This window comes from Pan troglodytes, chromosome 8 (genome assembly GCF_028858775.2).
Source record: "Pan troglodytes isolate AG18354 chromosome 8, NHGRI_mPanTro3-v2.0_pri, whole genome shotgun sequence".
In the NCBI taxonomy this organism is placed as follows: Eukaryota; Metazoa; Chordata; class Mammalia; order Primates; family Hominidae; genus Pan; species Pan troglodytes.
The window spans coordinates 34,609,293-34,631,346 of NC_072406.2; the positions used below are offsets into that span (position 1 = coordinate 34,609,293).

Genomic DNA, 22,054 nt, shown 5'->3' on the forward strand with positions numbered 1-22,054 from the left:
TTAGTTAATTGGATTTTTGGTGCCAATTTTACATTTTGTGATTATCACTTTGTTTCTCATTTTCTGCTTAATTACTATTACCCATTTATTTATTTTCATTTTTATTTACTGGGAAATAGTAAAACTGAAGTAAGGCTGTTTTGTAACTTGCTTAAAAACCTTCAGAAAAATATATTTAAATACAACTTTGGGAATTCTTTAGATTTGATCACTATTTGCTGTCACACAGGATCATGGTGATTGAGTTAGTAACATTTGATTGGGTGTTACATATTTGTATCCATGTTCCTTTGAAGGGTCAGTATGTCTGAAGTCCCGAGTATCTACTTCTCATTCTTTTTAATGGTAGATATTAATACACTGAAGGTTTAAGGCTTCTTTATTTTTCTTTTAGTTTCTAATTTTTAAATTATTATATTTCCCTTGTGAATGGGGCTATTTCTTTTGAAAATAAATACTACAAGGGGCCCCTGTTTTATGAAATGAGCAGTTTAGGACTCTAATATTTTGGTTCTTGTATACGAATTACTTAAGAGTGTGTATCTGTATATCCTTTGATGCTGAATGCTTTATTTTAATGACTTAACAAAAATTTTGAGATTATAAAATTGAAAATTTTTCTTCCTAGGTGTAATAAGCATATTGAAATACTCATTTTCTAAATGAGAGATGATATAAATAAAAAAATGGATTTTGAAGTTTGTGCAAATAGAATTTTCTTATTGCTAATTATAGACATGATGTTATCCCACTTGATAGTTGGGAAAAATATCTGTTTAATAATTTAATAAGATTGTATAATCTTTACATTTGCATGGAATTTGAACTTCTTTATAGTCATTTTTATCTAGTTTACACCAATTAGATGTGGTACCAACTTTTAAACACCTCAAATAACTCTCACCTTCATACTTAATTATGCAATGGTACAAGTGTTTTAAACAGAAATGTGTGATGCTTTTTAGTAATGCTTTGAAAAGTGCATGAATCTAATACTGACATTTCCTTTAATTTTTAAATTTTTTTCTTTATTTGCTCTATCAAATAAAATGTGCAGGAATTATTTATTGAACTGCAGAGATAAATTTTTAGAAAACTGTATACCTTAATACTGATGGTATAAGATTAAAAGTCTTTTTGCTTTTCCTAGTGGCATAAAGTAACACTTCAAATATTTACCTTTCTATTCTTCTAGTCTTGGCACCCTTTTTTAATACGGCATTTTCTCTTTTTATTGAAACTTTTTATTTTTAAGCTGATGTTGAAAATATATAGTAGCTTATTTGAAAATAGATGATCTGTTTTCACACATTTTAATTAATTTATAAAAATATGGCATTAATGTTTAGATTTTCTTTTATAATGCAATGGATGATATATGAATGGTGTCTAAACTGGATTATATAGATTGAAATAGACTTTTAAACATTTCAGTAGACATTAAAAATACTTTATAGTTGAATTGGTTTAAGCCTAACAAAAAGATTCGTTTAAAAAGTTTTATATACATATACATATATGTATATATATTTTCTTTTTTAGAAAAAGAGCAAACGGGGATCTAATAGGTCATATGATCAAAGTTTAAGTGATTCTTCCTCTCACTCTCAGGATAAACATCATGAGAAAGAGAAAAAAGTAAGTGGATTTGTTGTTGCTAAATTTGTAGCACATCTACTTAATAGAATTTTTTTTTGCCTTTTTAGATAAAATTACATTCTTGATAGTTAAATGGAGACATTGAAATATAGAAACATTTTGGCTAATAAAGAGTATTTAATGAAATGATAGGTTTAATGCCATATTTGTGAATATGGTTTTACCCATTGCAACTGAAAATTTAGATTACAACTTTACTGAAAGCATGAGGGAAATTTCTTGCATGTGTTACTGTGGTCATCTTGCGAAATCTTTAGGTGACTTCAGCAATAATAGTTCGTTGCTATATATTATTAACTGATTACTTCGCCTGTAAGTAATTATCAGCTTTTTTCCTTTATAATAGAACAATTTTGAAGTTCTATATATTCTTGGCTATTTTTTCTTTTTCAGTGGTGCTACTGGTTTATTAATTTTTTCTAGTGGCTACATGTCATGTCTTTTGTTTGAGAATATTTTGTCTTTTAATTAAAACACTAAAAGCTTGCCTAAATACTAATCTGTCTTTTTCTGACTTGCCTGTTTTCCCGCTTACATTTTTACTTGCTTTATAGGAAATACTTTTTAATAAACTAAAAAATAATACTGGAAAATCATTTGTACTTAATTTGTTCTTTAATATGTTCTTTAAGAACATATTGCCATTAGCTGAGCATGGTGGTGGGCGCCTGTAGTCCCAACTACCCAGGAGGCTGAGGCAAGAGGATCGTTTGAGTGGAGGCTGTAGTGTGCTGGGATTGTGCCAGTGCACACCAGCTTGGGAGACAGAGTGAGACCCCTGTCTCTTAAAAATGAATCTATTATGAATTGTGTTTAAGGAAGTGAAGATAAAAAGGACATTGTCAAATGGAAAAGAATATTCTTCGTAGAAAGTTGGTATATGCTAGTTTTGGAAATGTTTCTGCAGACTGTATTTAAAATTTAGATCTCTTATCATTTTCAAATTTGTAAATACGATTTGGTAAATGCCAACAAATAATTGTTTAAAAACATTTTGGGCTGGGCGTGGTGGCTCAAGCCTGTAAGCCCAGCGCTTTGGGAGGCTGAGGGAGGTGGAGGAGTTTGAGACCAGCCTGGCTAACGTGGTGAAACTGTGTCTCTACTAAAAATACGAAAAAAAAAATTATTCAGGCCTGGTGGTGGTTGTTTGTAATCCCAGCTACTCAGGAGGTTAAGGCAGGAGAATCACGCTTGAACCCAGGAGGCAGAGATTGCAGTGAGCCGAGATCATGCCACTGCACTCCAGCCTGGGCGACGGAGCGAGACTCTTGTCTCAAAAGAAAAAAAAAATATTTGGTTTGAGTTAGTGCTTTTTCAAGGTAAACATTGTAAAAACTTAAGTAGTTTTGAGAGTAAATTCTCTATCATGAGTGAAATAATTATAACTTAGGGCTGTTGTTTGGCATTTATTTATTTATTTATTTAGAGACAGAGTCCCACTCTGTTGCCCAGGCTGGAGTGCAGTGGTGTGATCTCAGTCTACCGCAACCTCTGCCTGCTGGGTTCAAACGATTCTCGTGTCTCAGCCTCCCTAGTAACTCTGTAGCCCAGGCTAGAGTGCAGTGGCGTGATCTCGTGTTATTGCAACCTCTGCTTCCCGGGTTCAAGTGATTGTCGTGCCTCAGCCTACCTAGTAGCTAGGATTACAGGCACATGCCACCATGCCTGTCTAATTTATTTGTATTTTTAGTAGAGACAGGGTTTCACCATGTTGTCCAGGCTGGTCTCCAACTCCTGGTATCATGCGATTCAGCCTCCCAAAGTGCTGTGATTACAGGCGTGAGCCACTGTGCCTGGTGACATACACACACACACACACACACACACACACACACAACTTTTTTTAGATCTCAGGCAGCAAGTAAACATGTATATCTGGATTTCTTTTTGAGGTGGTTTTTTAATAAAGTGACGGTAGTAGGAGCCTGTCTTGTTTATTGTTGATTAGATTGCTGATAAAAAATAGCAGAGTTGGTTTAATTAGCAGTTTTAGTAATAAGCACCATGAAAGTTTATTTAAGCTTTTTAAGTCATCAACTAAAGATTCTTAGGCAGGGCTCATTATAAATTGTGAAGAGGGAAGCCTCACTATTAATGGTCTTCTGTTCTGCCATTTCATGCATATTATGTTGTATAAAAAGCGCTTACTATATGATCGTATTTATTTTAAGATATGCCCTATCATGTTATTTGAAGGACAGTTATTAAATATGTTATGGTGTTGAATGAATATAGTGCTGATGACTACACGTATAGATCTTTTATTGCTCTGGGAATGAATTAAATTTTGTATTTTAAGAATTTTTTGTGGTGGTTGAGTGGATGCTAGATTAAAAAACACGTTTAGTCAAACTTGTTTAGCTTTAATATTTAGAAGTATGTAAATACTATTTGGATTTTACTTTTCGCATATATAAGTTTAATATAACTTGAGTTTTTGCTGTCAAGCTTGCATCTGTTTTTACATTTTGTTTTTAATAACTGAGATTTACTGGTCATCTACAAAGTAAGCACACTAAATGAAGGAAACATACTGTAAGTTTATTATTAGACATGCTTGCTTGGCTTGGGAATATTTGGGAAAGGACTTTAAAAATATGGGATGATTATAAGTGATACTATAGTTAAAAGATTGAGTGTTACAGACTATCTTTTTCTCCTTCCCTCCTTACCTCTTTTAAGTTTCTTTTTCTTTTTCTTTTCTTTTTTTTTTTTTTTGGTCGCTTAGGCTGGAGTGTCGCCTAGGCTGGAGTGCAGTGGCGCAGTCTCAGCTCACTGCAACCTCTGCCTCCCGGGTTCAAGCAATTCTCCTGCCTCAGCCTCTTGAGTAGCTGGGATTACAGGTGCACACCACCACGCCCAGCTAATTTTTGTATTTTTAGTAGAGACGGGGTTTCACCATGTTGGTCAGGCTGGTCTTGAACTCCTGACCTCGTGATCCACCTGCCTCGGCCTCCCAAAGTGCTGGGATTACAGGCGTGAGCCATCACGCCTGGCCCCTCTTTTAAGATTTTTATGTTCAGTAGAGTTGTCTTGAAAATATGCCTAGCATGTTTTTAGTGTTGCATTGAAAGGTAATGCTCATAATCAGGTCAGACATTAGTATTTTTAAAACAGACAGTTCCCAATTTGAAATGGTTTGAATTATGATTTTTAGACTTTACACTGGTATGAAAACAATATGCATTTATTGTGCTTCTAGATTTACCATGGAGTTATGTCAGGATAAACTTTTCGTAAGTTGAAAATACTGTAAGTTGAAAGCACATTTTTAACAGGATATTTTCAGCTTATGATGGGGTTATTGGGAGTAGCTGCATTGTAAGGTGAGGAGCATCTGTATTGTATATTATGAGCTAAATTTTGGTGATACTGTTCATAAGATATACATTGAACCACTTTCTTTCTGAATTCTTTTATCTGCCTTCATTCTGGCACATATTTTTCTTTTTTTTTTAATTTACAATTTTAAAATTGTTTGTTCGTTTGTTTACTGAGGCGGAGTCTTGCTGTTGTCGCCCAGGCTGGAGTGCAGTGGCTCGATCTTGGCTCCCTGCAACCTCCGTCTCCCAGGTTCAAGCGATTCTTCTGCCTCACCCTCCCGAATAGCTGGGATTACAGGCACCTGCCACCACGCCTGGCTAATTTTCTGTATTTTTAGTAGGGACTAGGTTTGGCCAGGCTGGTCTCGAACTCCTGACCTCAGGTGATCCACCTGCCTTGGCCTCCTAAAGTGCTGGGATTTCAGGCGTGAGCCACCATACACTGCCAAGAATTTTTTTTTTTTTCTGAGACGGAGTCTTGCTCTGTTGCCTAGGCTGGAGTGCAGTGGCGCAATCTCGGCTTACTGCAAGCTCCGCCTCCGGGTTCACGCCATTCTCCTGTCTCAGCCTTCCAAGTAGTTGGGACTACAGGCGTCCGCCACCACGCCCGGCTAATTTTTTGTATTTTTTTTTTTTTTTTTTTAGTAGAGATGGGGTTTCACTGTGTTAGTCAGGATGGTCTCGATCTCCTGACCTCGTGATCCGCCCCCCCGCTCCCCCCCCCTTTTTTTTTTTTTTTTGAGACGGAGTCTCGCACTGTTGCCCAGGCTGGAGTGCAGTGGCGCGATCTAGGCTTACTACAAGCTCCGCCTTCCAGGTTCACGCCATTTTCCTGCCTCAGCCTCCCGAGTAGCTGGGATTATAGACGCCCGCCACCACGCCCGGCTAATGTTTTTGTATTTTTAGTAGAGACGGGGTTTCACCGTGTTAGCCAGGATGGTCTGGATCTCCTGACCTCATGATCCGCCCTTCTCGGCCTCCCAAAGTGCTGGGATTACAGGCGTGAGCTACCGCGCCCAGCCAAGAATTTAATTTTTTAAAAGGAGGTGAGCGAGGTGTGCCTGTTGTGTTGAACCGACCTCTGCCCCCCCCCCCCCCCCGCCCCCAATCCCACTGGCGCCACGAGGGAGATGGCAGGGGCAGGGAGGTCTAGTGGGATTCCACACCCCTGCCTCCCATGCACTGCCCATGGGCGTAAAGGAGAGACGAGGGGCCCGTGGGGTGAAAGAGAAGACCAGTTTCATTTCCCACGAATGTGAGTCCCTCTTCTGTCGTGACTCAGGCCTGGTCCACCGCATTGATCCTGGCATCTGTTTCTCTTTGTGTATTTAAAAATACTATTTATCGAAGTATAAATAAGTGATATTGTTATTTTATGTTTAATATTAAATACTGTGGTATCCAAATTATTTAAAAATGAAATAACTTTTAACTTACAACTTCATATGGTTTTAGGAAAAATTTAAAAATATATAGCCTTTGCTTTTCAGAGAAGCTCTGTGTGATTCAAGCTGTATTAGCACTGGTTAGGTACTAACTGTAGTGCGAGCAAGGAGAGAAGAAAAGTTAATGGTGAAATATGGCTTCGAATAAGGGATAGTTTGTTTTTTCTTGTTTCTTTTGTTTTTCCTTTTTTTTTTTTTTTGAGATGAAGTATCGCTCTGTTACGCAGGGTGGTGTGCAGTGGCACCACCATAGCTCACTGCAGCCTTGATCTCCGAGGCTCAAGGGATCCTCCTCCCTCAGCCTCCTGAGTAGCTGGGACTACAAGCGTATGCCACCATGCCGGCCAATTTTTTTTTTTAAATTTGTAGAGACGAGGTCTCCCTATGTTGCCTAGGCTGGTCTCTAACACCTGCGTAGAAGCAATTTTGCCTTGGCCTCCCAAAGTGCTGGGATTACAGGCGTTAGCCACCACCCAGGCTGATTAAAGGATGTTTCTGCAAAAATTGAAAATTTGGTATATATTTTAAAAGGAACCAGAGCATATATTTAAAATTAATTAAAGCTGTGCCTATCAGGATTAAATTCAGTCACTAAGAGTTCAAATTGTGAATTATTATTTTTGTAGAATGCCTTCTAATATTTGTTATGCCTGTTAATGTTAGTTAATGTTGATTAGTAAAAGGAAAGCATGCTGCTGTTCTATAATTTCACTTTTGGCAACAAATGTGTTATTATTTTCTACACCAATTAGTCACCCAATTCTCTGTGGACACCAAGTGGGTGTCCTACAATTCAGTTCTGATATTACCCAGAGTTAGTGCAGATCGCATAGATACTGGGTCCCACGAGACTGCCCCCACTTCAGAGGCCAGTTGCAAGTCCCAGATTGTCACCTGTACTTTTCACCAACTGGTTATAAATTGGGGGTTCCACACAACCTTCTCCTTAGATTAGGTAATTTGCTAGAATAGCTCACAGAACTCCAGAACACTATTTTTTATTACTTATGTATTGTGAAGGATACAGCTCAGGAACAGCTGGATGGAAGAGACACATAGGACAAGTTATGGGGAGGTAGGTAGAGCTTCCATGCCCTCTCCAGGTGCTCCACCCACACAGCATCTGGTTGTGTTCACTGATCAGGAAGCTCTTAGAACTTCATTGTTAAGATTTTTTCTGGAGGTTTCCCATTATGTAGGCACAATTTATTAAATCGTTGGTCATTGGTGATTGAATTCAACCTCCAGCCCTTCACCCCTCCACAGAGGTACCGGGGTAGGACTTAAAGTTCCAAATCTCTGATCACATGGTTGGTTCCTCTGGTGATCAGCGTCTATCCTCCAAGATTTACCTTATTAGTGTAAACTCAAGTATGGTTGAAAGGGGCTTATTATGAGCACTAGGGGAATTCAAAGAGTTTTACAAGCTCTGTGCCAGGAATCTGAGAATAAGACCAAATATTATAACAAAAAATGCTCTTATCACGCCATCACTCAGGACATCAAAGGATTTTTAGAAGTTCTGTGCCAGAAACTGGGGGCAGAGATCAAATATACACACAAAGACACACACACTTATTATATATGTCACAACTGTAAAATAGAGTTTTATTTTCCTTCAGTAACACAAGTGATACACAGAATGAACAGTTGATTTGGCTAGTCAAAATCACTAGGAATAATCTTTAATAAGGAAGTCATTGCTGTCAAAGGACTCTATTCGTTTTTTTCTAACTCTTTTTATACTTGTTAGAAAGTTTTAAAAGCACCAACCTCACTTCTACCCCACGCAATCTGAAAACTTTTAAAAAGCCCTCTAAGAATTGTGAAGATGTGTTTTCACAGAGAGTTTAAATGACTTGTTCGAAGGTCAGTGATTTGCAGTAACTGATAGTGGTTAGAAGAAAATGGAGTTATGTTGACTTTTAATCTATGGTTCTTTTTTTTTTAATAGGTTTTTTTAGTTTTATTGAAATCTTACATGAACAAGAAATTGGAAATACAATCACCTCAAAGAACAAATTGTCATGGCTTTTGACGTTTAAGCCAAACAAATTTTGTAGGGCAGATTTCAAAATGGTGTGAAGTTATAACAATTTAAAAACACAGTTAACCTACTTCTAAAAATGCAAAACATACGATCATAGGTTATTTTCAGTATAAGAAAACTTAAATGTGTTTGCTTTAATTTCTTAAAACTACTAAGACATAGCACTAGCTTGTATTTTTATTTACAGCATACTCCATACTCCTATGTAATCTATCCTAGATCCAAAAAAATGAAATTCTTCAAAACCACAGGTTCTGCAAAATCATGACTTAACGGTGTGTTCAGCTTGTTTTGAAGCTAAAATGAAGCCTGAAATGATAAAAACATAACTCCCAGAATAAGGGAACTCTGTAAGCCCGATAATGTCCAAGAGCATTTATGAAAAGAGGAAAAATAAAAAGGCCTGAGTATATACACAATAGTGATTTCTTCAGCCCAATACAAATGGCAGCAAATTGCTACTTAAAGATGAAACAGTTAAACAAAATTTTTTTTGAAGAATGTAGATCTAGAGCCAGTCGTATCTTGCCATTATCATTTTCAAGCCCTTGTCTGCTTCCACTGTTGCCCATAAGTATCCTGATAAAATTCCTGGTTGTCATTATTGTAACCATAGTTACCAGAATAGTCACCACCTTGCTGAAGCGGCTGCTGAGCGATGGGTTGAGAGACCCAGTTCTGTTGTTTGTTGGTCTGACGATGCTTGGAATCAGGTTGGTTGTAAGCATCTGCCTTCTCTTGCCTCCTACGTTGTCCCCTGATTGCCCTGAGATCCACGGGAACCACGGCCACGGCCTCTCTGCTGTTGTGCAGGACCCCCTCTGCCACCCCTACAGCCTCGTGGTGGTCCCAAAGGTGCCCCCTTTTGTGAATAGCCAGCTCTACCTCTTGGAGGTGGTGCTCCCCTCCCCCTTGGTGGTGGTGGAGCACTCTGCCCTCCCCTTCCTCCTCTTCCTCTTACCGCATAGCCATCATCATAGCCATAGTAGGGAGACTTCGTAACCTCCATGATAGATGTGGTAATCATAACCGTAGTAATCTTCATGCCATAGTAATCTGGAGGTTAGCCATATCCACCTCTCCCCCAACCTCTAATCGGAAGCGGCATGCGAGGAGGAGGGTGTAGTGATAATCTTCATATGCAGTGCTTCTGGAGGCCTGTCTAGCAGCTTGGCGCTCTTTCCTTTTCTTGTTTGGTGGCTTGGCTAAGACTATTTCAAGTTCTTCCCCTTCTGTTTCTTTGCCATTCATTTCATCCATAGCCATAACAGCTGCTCGTCTGTCTTCAGAATGAACAAATGCATAATCTTTCAACTTATTTACTCTTTGGAGTACTCCAAATTCAGAAAATGACTTTTCCAATATTTTGTCTGTGCCCAAGTTTCTCACAAAGAATACTTTTACCTTAGCCATGACTTCTGGATATGGTTCTTCACAGGGTCAGCCCATTCAACTGTAACTACATTTCCCCATACTTTTACTTTTCCAGCATCTGGCTTGTACTGCTGACTTGTGATCCTCATATTTAAGGAAGCAGAACCCCCATTTCTTCTTTTTGTCATCAGGTTGATGATAGAGAATGATGTCCACCAAACCCTCTGTGACTTTACTGAATTCTTCCAGAGTGTTTTCTTTAGTCTTATTCTTCAGAATGGATCCAACAAAAGTCTGTTGTTTGCCACAGAAATGCGCACTCCATGTTGTTTACCAGGGCGAATTTCATAGCTGTCACAGTTTCACAGCTTCCTGTGCAGCTTCCTTTCCACAGAAAGTGGTAAATGCCTACCCTCTATTCTGACCAGACAGTGGATCTATGATAAGACGTAGATCCCAAATGGGACTGGCCTTCTCAAAAAGGGGCACCAACTCATCCTCATATACATCTCTTGGTATTTTACCTACAAACACCTCTGTTCCAATTCTAGGTTGCACACCAGAGTACACACCGTTTGGTGGAGGCCCACCATACTTCCTCTGTCCTGTGGTTACATTCAGAGTATAATCATTTCTCTCAAGCAAAGCCTTGATCTTCACTTCATCAGGTCCCTTTGTGGACTCTTGCACCTAGCTCCCCTGTTTCTCTCTCTGCCTGTAGGTCTTCATAACTCCACATAAAAATGCACTTTTGTTCTGAACATGTGATAAGTCACTTTCCTTGAACTGCTGTAGTACAGACAGAGCTCCTTCTTTATTAAATTCCCTGAGAGCATCAGTTGCTCTTTCATCAAGATCGATACAAGCTATCAATCCAGGGCAGAGCAGGGGCTGGTGGCTGGGCCCGTGAGAACCAGTGCAAGGCATTTTGAAAATGACTAGAAATCTCGCACGCGTGCCACCCCCCAAGTCTATGATTCTTATGTTTACATGGCAAAGAAGCTGAAGGGGAAGCAGGTACGTGTGCAGAACGGGAGACCAAACATGAGAGGCAGCCTTCTAATCTATTCCTGCAAGAATCAACCCAGCCTCATGAAAGCTGCATTAATACATTCATGAGGGTAGTAGTCCCGTAACCCAAACGCCTTTTAATGGCCCCATCAGCTCTCAATACTGTCACATTGGCAAATTTCAACATGAGTTTTGGCAGGAACACACCACACTTAAACCATAGAATAGGATTACTCACCTCTTTGAAGAGAGCTAGACTACTTTCTTCTGTGGCCCTCAAAGGAATACAACTCTCAGTCAAATCATTGGAATGACTTCTCTGTGTCTTTGTAAAAGTTTTCTAGCATTGAGAGTTACCTGGTACCTGCCCTTTTTGTGTACTTTCCTTTTGGAATTTTGTGCTCAAGTTGAACCTTTCAGCATCTGTATATGTGAAGAGTTAAGAGAGGACAGGTCTTTTCAGGAACATAAGTTTAGAATGTGAGGGTGTGTTGGGTGAGACTGAAGAGTATGGTAAGATGAGACTAGCTAAGAAGAGGCTAGTTTATGAAGAATTTATAAGCAGTTAGAGTTTTAGACTTCATCCTTGGGCATTGAGCCAGGCAGCCAGTAGGATTAATTTTTTTTTTTTTAACTTTTGGTTTTTTTCAATAGTTTCAAACTTAAAGTTGCAAAAATACTACAAATAATAATGCTGTACTACTCACTCATTCCAAAAATGTTAACATTTTACCATATTAATGTTACCATGTCCTTCGCTCTACCCTCCTTTGCTATCTCTCTCACTCTCTTTCTCCTCTACTCTCTGTAGAATCTTTCTGAACCATTGCAGGGTAAATTACAAATACAATGCCTCTTTAGCCCAAGTACTAAAGTGTATAGTTTTAATTAAAAGGGGAATTTCCTAAACAATTACAGTACAGTGATCAAAATCAATAAATTAATATTGTTACAGATTATTATCTAATGTACAGATCATATTCAAATTGCAGCCGCTGATGTCATCTACACCAAAGGGGGAAACCTTTTTCTCTTCCATGTCCAGGATCCAATCCAAGATCACAAGTTGCATTTAGCTGTCATGTCTATTCAGTATTTCCCAGTTTGGAATATGTCCTCATTCATTGTCTTTTGTGACCTTGACATCTCTTAAAGTCCTATTTCAGGTTATCTGAGGTGTTGCCTTCTGTCTTTCTTAGGTCTTAAAAAAGGGGTTTATAGCCATACTCTTTTTTTAATCTTCATACAGCTGTTTTCTAACAGTGGCCTAGATTTTATCTTTCTCTAGGAGCCATTCTTTGATTTGAGCATTGTTTGCTATCTGCAGATACTGGAAATTTTTTTTTTTTTTCCAGGTTCCAAATGTGTTTTTTATTCACTATTTTTGATGACTATAAATAAGTGTTTCCACTATGGAAAAGAAAGTTAGCACAGTACATTTTCATGACTGGGGAATGGATTTTCTGAAGTCATCTTCAATAGGGCAAAAACTTAGAAACAAACAAAAAAAAAACAACCTGAATGGTGAGTTCAGTTCCTTATATAACGTCCCTTGTAAAAATGAAAGAATAAAAACAAACCGAAAAAGAGGGGCAGGGTAAAATTTTTTTTAAAAAAGGAAAGGAAAGAGAGGAAAATAAAATAAAATAAGACGATTTATTGCTTCTCCTCAGCATCCTCCTTGGTCTCCTCCTTCACCGAGAGAGCTTCTAGCTTTTCCGCCACTTTTTCGGCATGATCATTTTTGCCTGATCCTTTCTTTTCTCTCTCTTCGATCTCTTTCCTGCATTCTTCAAACTTTGTTTTGAATTTCTGTGCATTCTCAGCATTCAGGAAGCGGATGGCCAGCAGCTCTGGCTTGGGGCACTCGTCGGCGAAGTCAGCGTGGGTGTTCCAGACCCAGGCACGGTCGCTACCTGCGTTGGGCTTCAGCTCCATCATCGGCGTGATGTAGTGGTTGGCGCAGATCTTCAGGGTCTTGTCCCTCCGCATGAGGAAGCGGATGGCCCCTTTCTCCTTGTGCTTCAGGAGCTTGACGTCACCAGTGCCTCGCTCCTTCCATTCTGGGAGATCGTTCTCAGAAGCAAATCGGAACAGTTTTGCCCGCATTTTAAAAAGTTCCTCTTCATCTTCTTCCAGTGTTTTAATTTCTTGCTCAGGAAGAGAAACTATTGGCTCAAACTGAGGGTCATGGTTGGACTCGTCTGTATTCTCAGTGGAAGTATCATGGTCCTCATGAGTGTCCTTGGCGGCCGCCATGGGGGCGCGGCGGCGGCGGCGGCGGCTCGGCTGGGTCGGTCGTCGCTGGCTCCGCGGCCTCTCGGCGGCTACTCGTAGCTCCTTCCCTCCGCGTCTGGCGCCGGCGCCTCCCGCCCGCCCGCTCTTCCCTCCGCCCCACGACCCCGAGACTGGAAATTTTTAAAACCAGCAAGTCTTGGCTCTTTTTTTTTTGGTCAATAGTCTTTTCATTAACTTATTTCTGTACTCCTGCTTTTTACTATAAACAGTAAGAAAGAATTAGACTGCATCTTCCACCGAATACCTAGAAATCTCCTTGTTAAATTATGCAACTCATTAAATACATTTTCTATTTTTCATGTTACCACAGGCAAGGTTGTGCCTAAACTTTCAGTTACTAATTATGAAGTATTCGGCTTCTTCCAATTTTCAGTTACCTTTTTCTCACTTTGGTTTAAGCCATTAGTAGCAGCCTGCTAAGGGCCATGAGGTTTCTAGTGACAATCTCTTCATTGCTCATCAAGCTTTTGCTGATATTCTCCTGCAAGTCCTGTCAGCTTCTGCCTACTACCTGATTCCAAGCAGCGCCTGCATTTTCAGGTTTTATTGTATGGGAACATCCGTCTCCTGGTAACAGATAACCAGGAGTAATCTGTAAATCTGTGTTAGTTAACTATTGTAGTATAGCAATTTACCCTGAAATATATTGGCTTAAAACTGCAATAAACATTTATAGTCTCACAGCTTAAGTGGGTCAGGAATTTGGATTGTCTATTATCAGATTGCCTTCATGTTGTCTTTGATTATAGTCATCTAAAGGCCAGACTAAAGCTGAAGGATGCTCTCTTTTTTTTTTTTTTTTTTTTTTTTTGAGACGGAGTCTAGCTCTGTCACCCAGGCTGGAGTACAGGGGTGCAATCTTGGCTCAGACTCACTACAATCTCCACCTCCCAGGTTCAAGCAGTTCTCCCGCCTCAGCCTCCCGAGTAGCTGGGATTACGGGCTTTTGCCACGACGCCCAGCTAATTTTTGTATTTTTAGTAGAGATGGGGTTTTGCCATGTCGGTCAGGCTGGTTTCAACTCCTGACCTCAGGTGATCTGCCTGCCTTGGCCTCCCAAAGTGCTGGGATTACAGGCATGAACCACTGTGCCCTGCCTTTTTTTTTTTTTTGACACAGAGTCTCGCTCTGTCTCCCAGGCTGGAGTGCGGTGACATGATCTTGGCTCACTGTAACCTCTGCTCCCAAGTTCACAAGTTCAAGCGATTGCCTCAGCCTCCGCATTAGCTGGGACTACAGGTGTGTGCCACCATGCCCGGCTAAGTTTTGTATTTTTAGTGGAGATGAGGTTTCACCATGTTGGCCAGGCTGGTCTTGAACTTGTGACCTCAGGTGATTGCCCACCTTGGCCTCCCAAAGTGCTGGGATTACAGGAGCTGCCACACCCAGCCGCTGGAGGATATTCTCTAAGATGACTTACTCACATGGTTGACAGTTTGGTGGCTGCCTTTTTTTTTTGCTGCATGAATTTTTTCTTAGGGCTTTTTGAGTGCCATGTGACATGGCACCTAGCTTTTCCCATAGGGACTGCTCTAAGAGCAACCCAAAAGCTGCCATGTTTTTTATGGCCTGGCCTCGGAAGTCACACGGTATCATTTTCTTTTTCTGACTGAATGTCTTTTTATTTGTTTTTTTAATTCATTTGTCTTTTTATTTGTTTTATTTGTTTTTAAGGTTTTTTTGAGGTAAGAATAGATAACATAACATTTGCCATTTTAACCACTTTGATGGCATATTGTTATTTTTACTCTCTATTGGATGCATAGGTAAGCCTGTTCAGTATGGGTAGGCACTGCACAGGTACAAAGATCATTGGGGGCATGGAGGCTTTCTACCACACCTTGAGATTTAGGCACATATCCTGTTTCTTATTAAATTTTCACCCACAAGTTTTAGCATTCACTGATGAGTCTAGCCTGAAATAGATAATAGTTGACAAAAGGTAATTTTCTAATTGTATCATTGTCAATAGTGGGGAAGGGTGGAGTCTACAGAGGAAATAAAAGAGTAGGTTGAGTAGTAGAAGGATAAATGTTATGTCCTTTGGATTTAGCACCAAGGAAGTCATTGAAGAGGAGTTTCAATGTAGAGTTTCAATATATTTATTGGTAGATAAAGTGGGTGTGAGGAAGTACAGGGAGTGAGAGTACTTAACTCTTAAGAATCTCAGATTTGCTGGGCTTGCGTGTATAGTCCCAGCTGCTGGAGCGCTGATGTGGGAGTATCTCTTGAGACCAGGAGTTAAAGGCTGCAGTGAGCTATGATCATGCCATTGCATTCTAGCCTTGACAACAGAATGAGACCTCATCTCTTAAAACAAAAAATTAAAAAAGAATCTCAGATTTGAAGACAAAAGGGAGGAGGCAGGAAAAATGATACTATGTCTTCTTCTGTTTTGGTGGGGAAGAAAGAAGAGAAGCATGTAGGTGAATAACTAGGTCAACTGGGTAGTAGAGCAAAGAAAGTAGATGTGGGTTGAACCCTATCAGAGATATTGCTAGGCAGATTGGGTATACAAATAAGGAGGCCAAGTGCGTTATTTTCAAAAGTGTTTAAAATAATGGATCATGAGATTGAGGTGGGATAATAGATGTAGTGGAACTATGGAAGGGCTGGAACATAGAGTTACAGGAGATATTGGAGCATGGGCCTAGAGGGCTCAGTAAGGTTCAAGAATAAGTATAGTAAGAGTGTGAATTAACTGCAAGGTTATGAAGAAAGAGTAGATCATTGTGGTTTAATATTTCATTGGGATATGTTGGGTGATGGCAGCTTCCAGGTGTTGGAAGACAGTTCTCCATGGTTCTCACATTTATACACATCTTGTGAGTGGCAGCCCTGACTGCCTTTGTTCTTTTCAAGGTTGTTTATGTTGTTTATATAGCAAGCAAACAGCCTTGGAAAACAGAGGCACTATCATTCAAATTTCTCCTGTAATTCAGTCCACTGTGTGTATAAATGTCATCTTGCCCCAGGTCACCCTGTCAGAACAGGGAACTTAGGCAAATGCTAACAGTCTGGCTTTTGCTATTGCCATGAGTATTAAAGTCCTCTGTGTCCAATGCAGGAGTCTTGTGTCATCTTCTACCAGCATCTGTGAAACTGTGGTGAACTAACTTGTCACTTTACAAGTACAGTAAGATCTTAGACTCTTTGTAGTTTTTGACACCAAGATGTGGTTTTAGGCATACTGAAGGAGAGTCTGAATGAAAGCCATTGAAATTGAGAATATTTGAGGACTGTGCGAGTTGTTCATACAGTTGGCCTTAACTCGCTAGCACACCCACCCACTCTTGTGGTCCAGGGATGTCGGGATACTGTGGTTGAAGGTCTTACCAAGATCACATGTAGTAGGAAAGAGTTGCCTAAAGAAAAGTACGTCGGGCGCGGTGGCTCAAGCCTGTAATCCCAGCACTTGGGGAGGCCGAGGTGGGCGGATCACAAGGTCAGGAGATCGAGACCATCCTGGCTAACATGGTGAAACCCCGTCTCTACTAAAAAATACAAAAAAAAAATTAGTCGGGCATGGTGGCGGGCGCCTGTAGTCCCAGCAACTCGGAAGGCTGAGGCAGGAGAATGGCGTCAACCTGGGAGGCGGAGCTTGCAGTGAGCCAAGATCGTGCCACTGCACTCCAGCCTGGGCGACAGAGCAAGACTCCGTCTCAAAAAAAAAAAAAAGAAAAAAGAAAAAAAAAAAGAAAAGAAAAGTAATGGGCAGACGAAAAGAAGAGATAAAGAGACACCTATTAATAAATGATAGAGCTGGAATTTAAGATGAACTATGTCTGACTACAAAGTCCCTGGATTTTTTTTTTTTTTAAATACATCTTTCTGCCTTTACTGGAGGCTGTATTAGTCCATTCTCACACTGCTATAAATGAGAATGAGTAATTTAGTAGGAAGAAAAGAGATTTAATTGACCCACAGTTCTGCAGGCTGTACAGGAAGCATGGCTGGGAGGCCTCAGGAAACTTACAATCATGTCAGAAGGCGACGAGGAAATAAACACATCTTTACCATGGTGGAGCAGGAGAGAGAAAATGAAGAGGGAAAGTTTGAAAGTGCTACATACTTTCAAACAACCAGATCTGGTGAGAACTCTATCAGGAGAACAGCAAGGGGGAAGTCTGCCCCCATGATTCAGTCACCCCACCATCAGGTTCCCCTCCGACACTTGCAGATTACAGTTCAACATGAGATTTAGGTGAGGACACAGAGCCAAACGATATCAGAGGTAAGAATCATATCCCCTTTGAAAGTTAGATAAATCTATATTACAACTTGAAGAGTTTTTTTTTTTTTTTTTGGTTTTAGTACAAATGGTGAAGTTTTCACATGTTCTCAAAAGAATGCTAATACAGAATATGCCTTATCAATCCTCTGTTCTGTTCCAGGAAGCTATTATTTAACTGAGTAGTATTTGGGAGAATAAATTTTGAAGACCTGCTTGCTTTAAATAAATAACTTGTTAAAAGAAGATAAAAAGTGAAAGTAGATGTGAATAGCCTTTTTGAAATTTAGCTTGAATTCAGATGTTGAAGACAAACAGTAATATAGTGTGCATCAATTAATTGGCATGTCCATGAAATAGAATGTTATGGCTAACTGAATTGGCTGAGGATTAACTTTATTTAATAGAGTTATTTTTTGCAACTTGTAAGGTTGAGATTGCATGTAATGCAAAGACTCATGTCTAATTCATGTAGGTGTTTAGAATTTTATTCCAGCTATCTAATTATAGCATCATGGAGATGAAGTAATGATAGCCTATTGTTTTCCATTAATAATATAAATATTTATTAATGTATTTATCACCTGTGGCAAATGACCTAGTTTTCATTTCCATTTTTATAGATGAAGAATTAGGGACATGAAGGTTTAATTAGATTTGATAAATGTTTACAAAGCGTCTACTGAATTCGAGACACCATGCTCAATTCTTGGGAAAACAGAATTTAAAAATCTGAAGAGTCACAATCAATATTGAACAGTTTGTTTAAAGTTTTGTATTTGGGGGCATAACACCAGTAGAATCCGGTTTATTTTTTAAAACTTTTCTGCTCCTTTCTATGGCTTCTCTTTTGTATTTTTTCAGAAATGTAGCTATAAGCAGTGAGAGTGTTAATAGTAGATAGATCTGACTTATCTGAGAAGCCATTTAACTGTGGTATATAATCTAATCTCCTACTGGTTGTAGGATGCACCTTCATTTTATGTGCCACTAAGAAAAAATCATGCCAAGTAAACTATGACACAGCAGTATTATAATACATAACCTGATTTTAGAGATTTATTTAAATAAATAAATCTCTTAGGATCTATTAAACATGGCATGTCAAAGAACTTAGAGTTCCTTTTAACTCTTTCAGGTGTTGCATATACAGTTAAAAGATGTGTATATGATTGTTCATCACTATGGTAGCTCACATTTAGAAATCATGTAAATTGCCCGTAACAGATGAATAAATTATGGCACATCTGTAAAAATGGGGCATTATGTTGTGTCTCAGTTTCTTCATCTGCATCAAGTTGATTTTAGTGCTTACCTCATAGAGTTTTTAAAACTAAATTAGTTAGTACATGTAAAATGTCCTGGCACATATTAACTGAAAACCTGGTTGTTTAGGCAGAAAACACTGGAGCATCTTAGTTATTAACAAACATTATTACTGTAACACTTATGATTTAGAATCATGATTTAGAAGACTAATGAAGTGCAAAGATGTTTTTAATATAAGTGAAAGATACATAGTGTATTCCCAGTTTTGGTTAGGAGATTTTTAGGCCAGGCATAGTGGCTTATGCATGTAATCCCAGCTCTTTGGGAGGCCAAGGCGGGTCTAAGAGTTGGAGACCAGCCTGGGCAACATGGCAAGAAGCCATCTCTACAAAAAATATAAAAATAAGCTGGGCATGGTGGTATGCACTTCTAGTAGTCCCAGCTACTTAGGAGGCTGAGGTGGGAGGATTGCTTGAGCCCAGGAAGTTGAGGCCACAAAAGCTGAGATTGTGCCACCGCACTCCAGCCTGGATGACAGAGACCCTGTCTCAAAAAAATTATTATGGATTCATTTGAGAATTAGTTTTTCACATTGTGATGCTTCCTCTCTACACAGTTAGGAATGTATCACCTAAGAAGTTGATTCTATATAGCCACAATGTAATTAGCTTAGGAAATTTAACATTAATATAATACTATTAAAAAACATATAATCCATAACCAAGCATCTTGTTGTTCGGGTAATGTCCTAATTGATAGCCAGTTTAAGAAGAAATTGATGCAGAAGTCAAGTATCAAACGTTGCATTTAGTTGTTGTCTCTTTAGTCTCCTTTAATCTAAAATAGTCCCAGCACTTTGGGAAGCCAAGGTGGGTGGATCACTTGAGGTCAGGAGTTCGAGACCAGCCTGGCCAATATGGTGAAATCCAATCACTATTAAAAATACAAAAATTAGCCGAGTGACGTGGCTTTTGCCTGTAATCCCAGCTACTTGGGAGGTTCAGGCAGGAGAATCACTTGAACCCAGGAGGCAGGGGTTTCAGGGAGCCGAGATCACACCCAGCCTGGGTGACACAGCGAGACTCAGTCTCAAAAAATAAAACAGTTACCATTATTTTCTACCTTTCATGACATTGACATTTTCTTAAGTTCAGACTAGTTGTTTCGCAGTGTTGCTCAACTGGGATTTGTCTGATTTGTTTCCTCCTGAAAAGATTCATGTTAAGCATATTTGATGGAAATACCACGTAGATGATGTCTTGTTCTCAGTGCATTGTATCAAGGGACATATGATATTAGTTTATCCCATCATCCGTGATACTAAATTTGATCACTTGGTTAAGGTGTCGTCTACCAGATCTACTGTGAAGCTTTCATTTCCCTGTGAGATATTACTTGAGGCTTTGAAATTTCTGTTCCCCAGTAGTCTTTCATGCAGTGTGTTTAATATATCCATTGATGATCTTTGCCTGAATCTGTTGTAACTATGGTGGTAATAATGTGATGATTTTCTATTTCTATCAATGCTTCCATATTTATTTCTTGGCATGCTTTGGTTATGAAGAACTTCATCTGTCCATCCAAACATCCATCCATTCACTAATCTCTCCAGTATCGAGTAGACTCAAGTTTATTTTTTTAAGTTCACTGTGTTATGTAATTCCTGTTATTATTCATCTTAATGCTCAGATTGTCCCACATTTGGCCAATGGGAGTCCTTCAACTTGGCACTTGTGCCCTTTTGAAATTTTTCAACAGTTTATAAACATTTCCTTAATTTCTAGTAAAACAGATGCTGTAGGCTTATCTTCTCTTCTTTTCTGCCCCAGACCTTGAATCAGCTCATTTTCTAACACTGGTTTCTTTTAGTGGAGGTAGCATATCTACTTGGAGTGTGTCTCTGTCCTAGAATGGACCCTTTAGCAGTTTGAGAGGTCATACCAGTCCTTCTTACTGTGTACCCCATGCACTTACCTGTTACTGGCCAGTGCAGAACTCTTCCTGGTTTCAGCTGCGTTTCTCAAATTGGCTCTCAGTGCTTTCCAGTAAGTACTGTTGACTAAATATTTAGTGCTTTTCTTGTCACTTCCTTCTTCCTCATGAATGCTGTTACCATGTGGGCCTTGTAACTCTTTTCCTTACCTCCTTGTATTTTGGGGTTGATGGTGATGCTTTTACACTTGGTTTTGTTGTGTTATTCCATGAGTTTTTGGTTTTATTATCTATTTGCTTTACTTGTTTGTTTTTTTGAGACGGAGTTTCACTTTATTGCCCAGGCTGGAGTGCAGTGGCATGATGTTGGCTCGCTGCAGCCTCTGCCTCCTGGGTTCAAGCAATTCTCTTACCTCAGCCTCCCCAGTAGCTGGGATTACAGGTGCATGCCATGTCACCTGGCTAATTTTTGTATTTTTAGTAGAGACTGTGTTTCATCATGTTGGCCAGGCTGGTCTCAAACTCCTGACCTCAAGTGATCTGCTCACCTTGGCCTCCCAAAGTGCTGGGATTACAGGCTCTTTGCTTTGTTTTTGTATTTGGGATTCAGAAAGGATGAGAAACTATGTTGCTGCCACCATTTTCTCTTGCTGTTTTTTTTTGTTTTTTTTTTTTTTTTGAGATGTAGTTTCACTCTTGTCTCCCAGTCTAGAGTGCAATGGTGCAATCTCGGCTCACTGCCACCTCCGCCTCCCGGGTTCAAGAGATTCACCAGCCTCAGGCTCCCGAGTAGCTGGGTGATCTGCCTGCCTCGGCTCCCCAAAGTACTGGGATTACAAGCGTGAGCCGCTGCACCTGGCCTTTTTTTTTTTTTTTTTTTTTTTTTTTTTTTACATTGCTCTGTTTACTCCTCTTCTGTCAAATCATAGCTCTCTTCGTTTTACTCTTTTCTTGCTCCTCTTGTACCCAAATTCAGCACTTAACCTAGCCTTGCCTTTCTGGTGAAGCTAGACTTCCTTTGACTTATAAGACTCATACTGTATCTCTGTCTTTTGCATGGGTTTTGTTGTTATTGTTGTTTTTGAGATAGAGTCTCACTCTGTCACCTAAACTGCAGTGCAGTGGCATGATCATGGCTCACTGCAGCCTCAACCTCCTGCATTCAAGCAATACTCCCACCTCAGCCTCTGGAGTAGCTGGTACTGCAGGCATGCACCACCGCTGCCTGGCTAAGTTTTTATATTTTTTGTAGAGATGGAGTCTCCCTATGTTGCTTAGGCTGGTCTTGAGCTCCTGGGCTCAAGCTATCCTTCTCCCACCTTGGCCTTGGCCTACCAGTGTTACGATTACAGGGTTGAGCCACTGCGACCGGCCCATGATTTTCTTATATTTTCATTTCACTTTTTTATTGTCTTTATATATGTATATGTCTTATTGTCAGACTGTATCATGTCTCAAAGCT

The 22,054-nt window shown here is 39.6% G+C and overlaps 2 protein-coding genes and 1 pseudogene across 32 annotated transcripts in view; 1 reads left to right on the plus strand and 2 right to left on the minus strand.

Moving 5' to 3' along the window:
• The window catches only part of MLLT10 (MLLT10 histone lysine methyltransferase DOT1L cofactor), a 222,768-nt gene that overhangs the window by 93,310 nt on the left and 107,404 nt on the right, over positions 1 to 22,054 (plus strand). For 24 of the 31 annotated variants that reach the window (XR_010146821.1, XM_063781470.1, XM_063781476.1 and 21 more), the window contains one exon: positions 1,543 to 1,638. The exons of the other annotated variants lie outside the window; for them this stretch is intronic. Coding sequence is in view for 22 of the 24 variants with exons in the window: in XM_063781470.1 (XP_063637540.1) it covers positions 1,543 to 1,638 (96 nt within the window). In the remaining 2 variants the exon portion in view is untranslated. The remainder of the gene's footprint in view (positions 1 to 1,542; positions 1,639 to 22,054) is intronic. 31 annotated transcript variants of the gene reach the window in all.
• Positions 8,939 to 10,790, minus strand: LOC129136261 (heterogeneous nuclear ribonucleoprotein R-like; annotated as a pseudogene).
• On the minus strand, positions 12,505 to 13,249 carry LOC100608612 (ran-specific GTPase-activating protein-like). The gene has a single exon (XM_054660817.2). It carries the CDS (start codon positions 13,119 to 13,121, stop codon positions 12,519 to 12,521), a length of 603 nt encoding a protein of 200 aa, XP_054516792.2. The 5' UTR covers positions 13,122 to 13,249; the 3' UTR covers positions 12,505 to 12,518.

Coding starts and splice junctions, on each gene's coding strand:
- LOC100608612 (XM_054660817.2), bottom strand. CDS start 13,121: ATGGCGGCCGCCAAGGACACTCATGAGGACCATGATACTTCCACTGAG.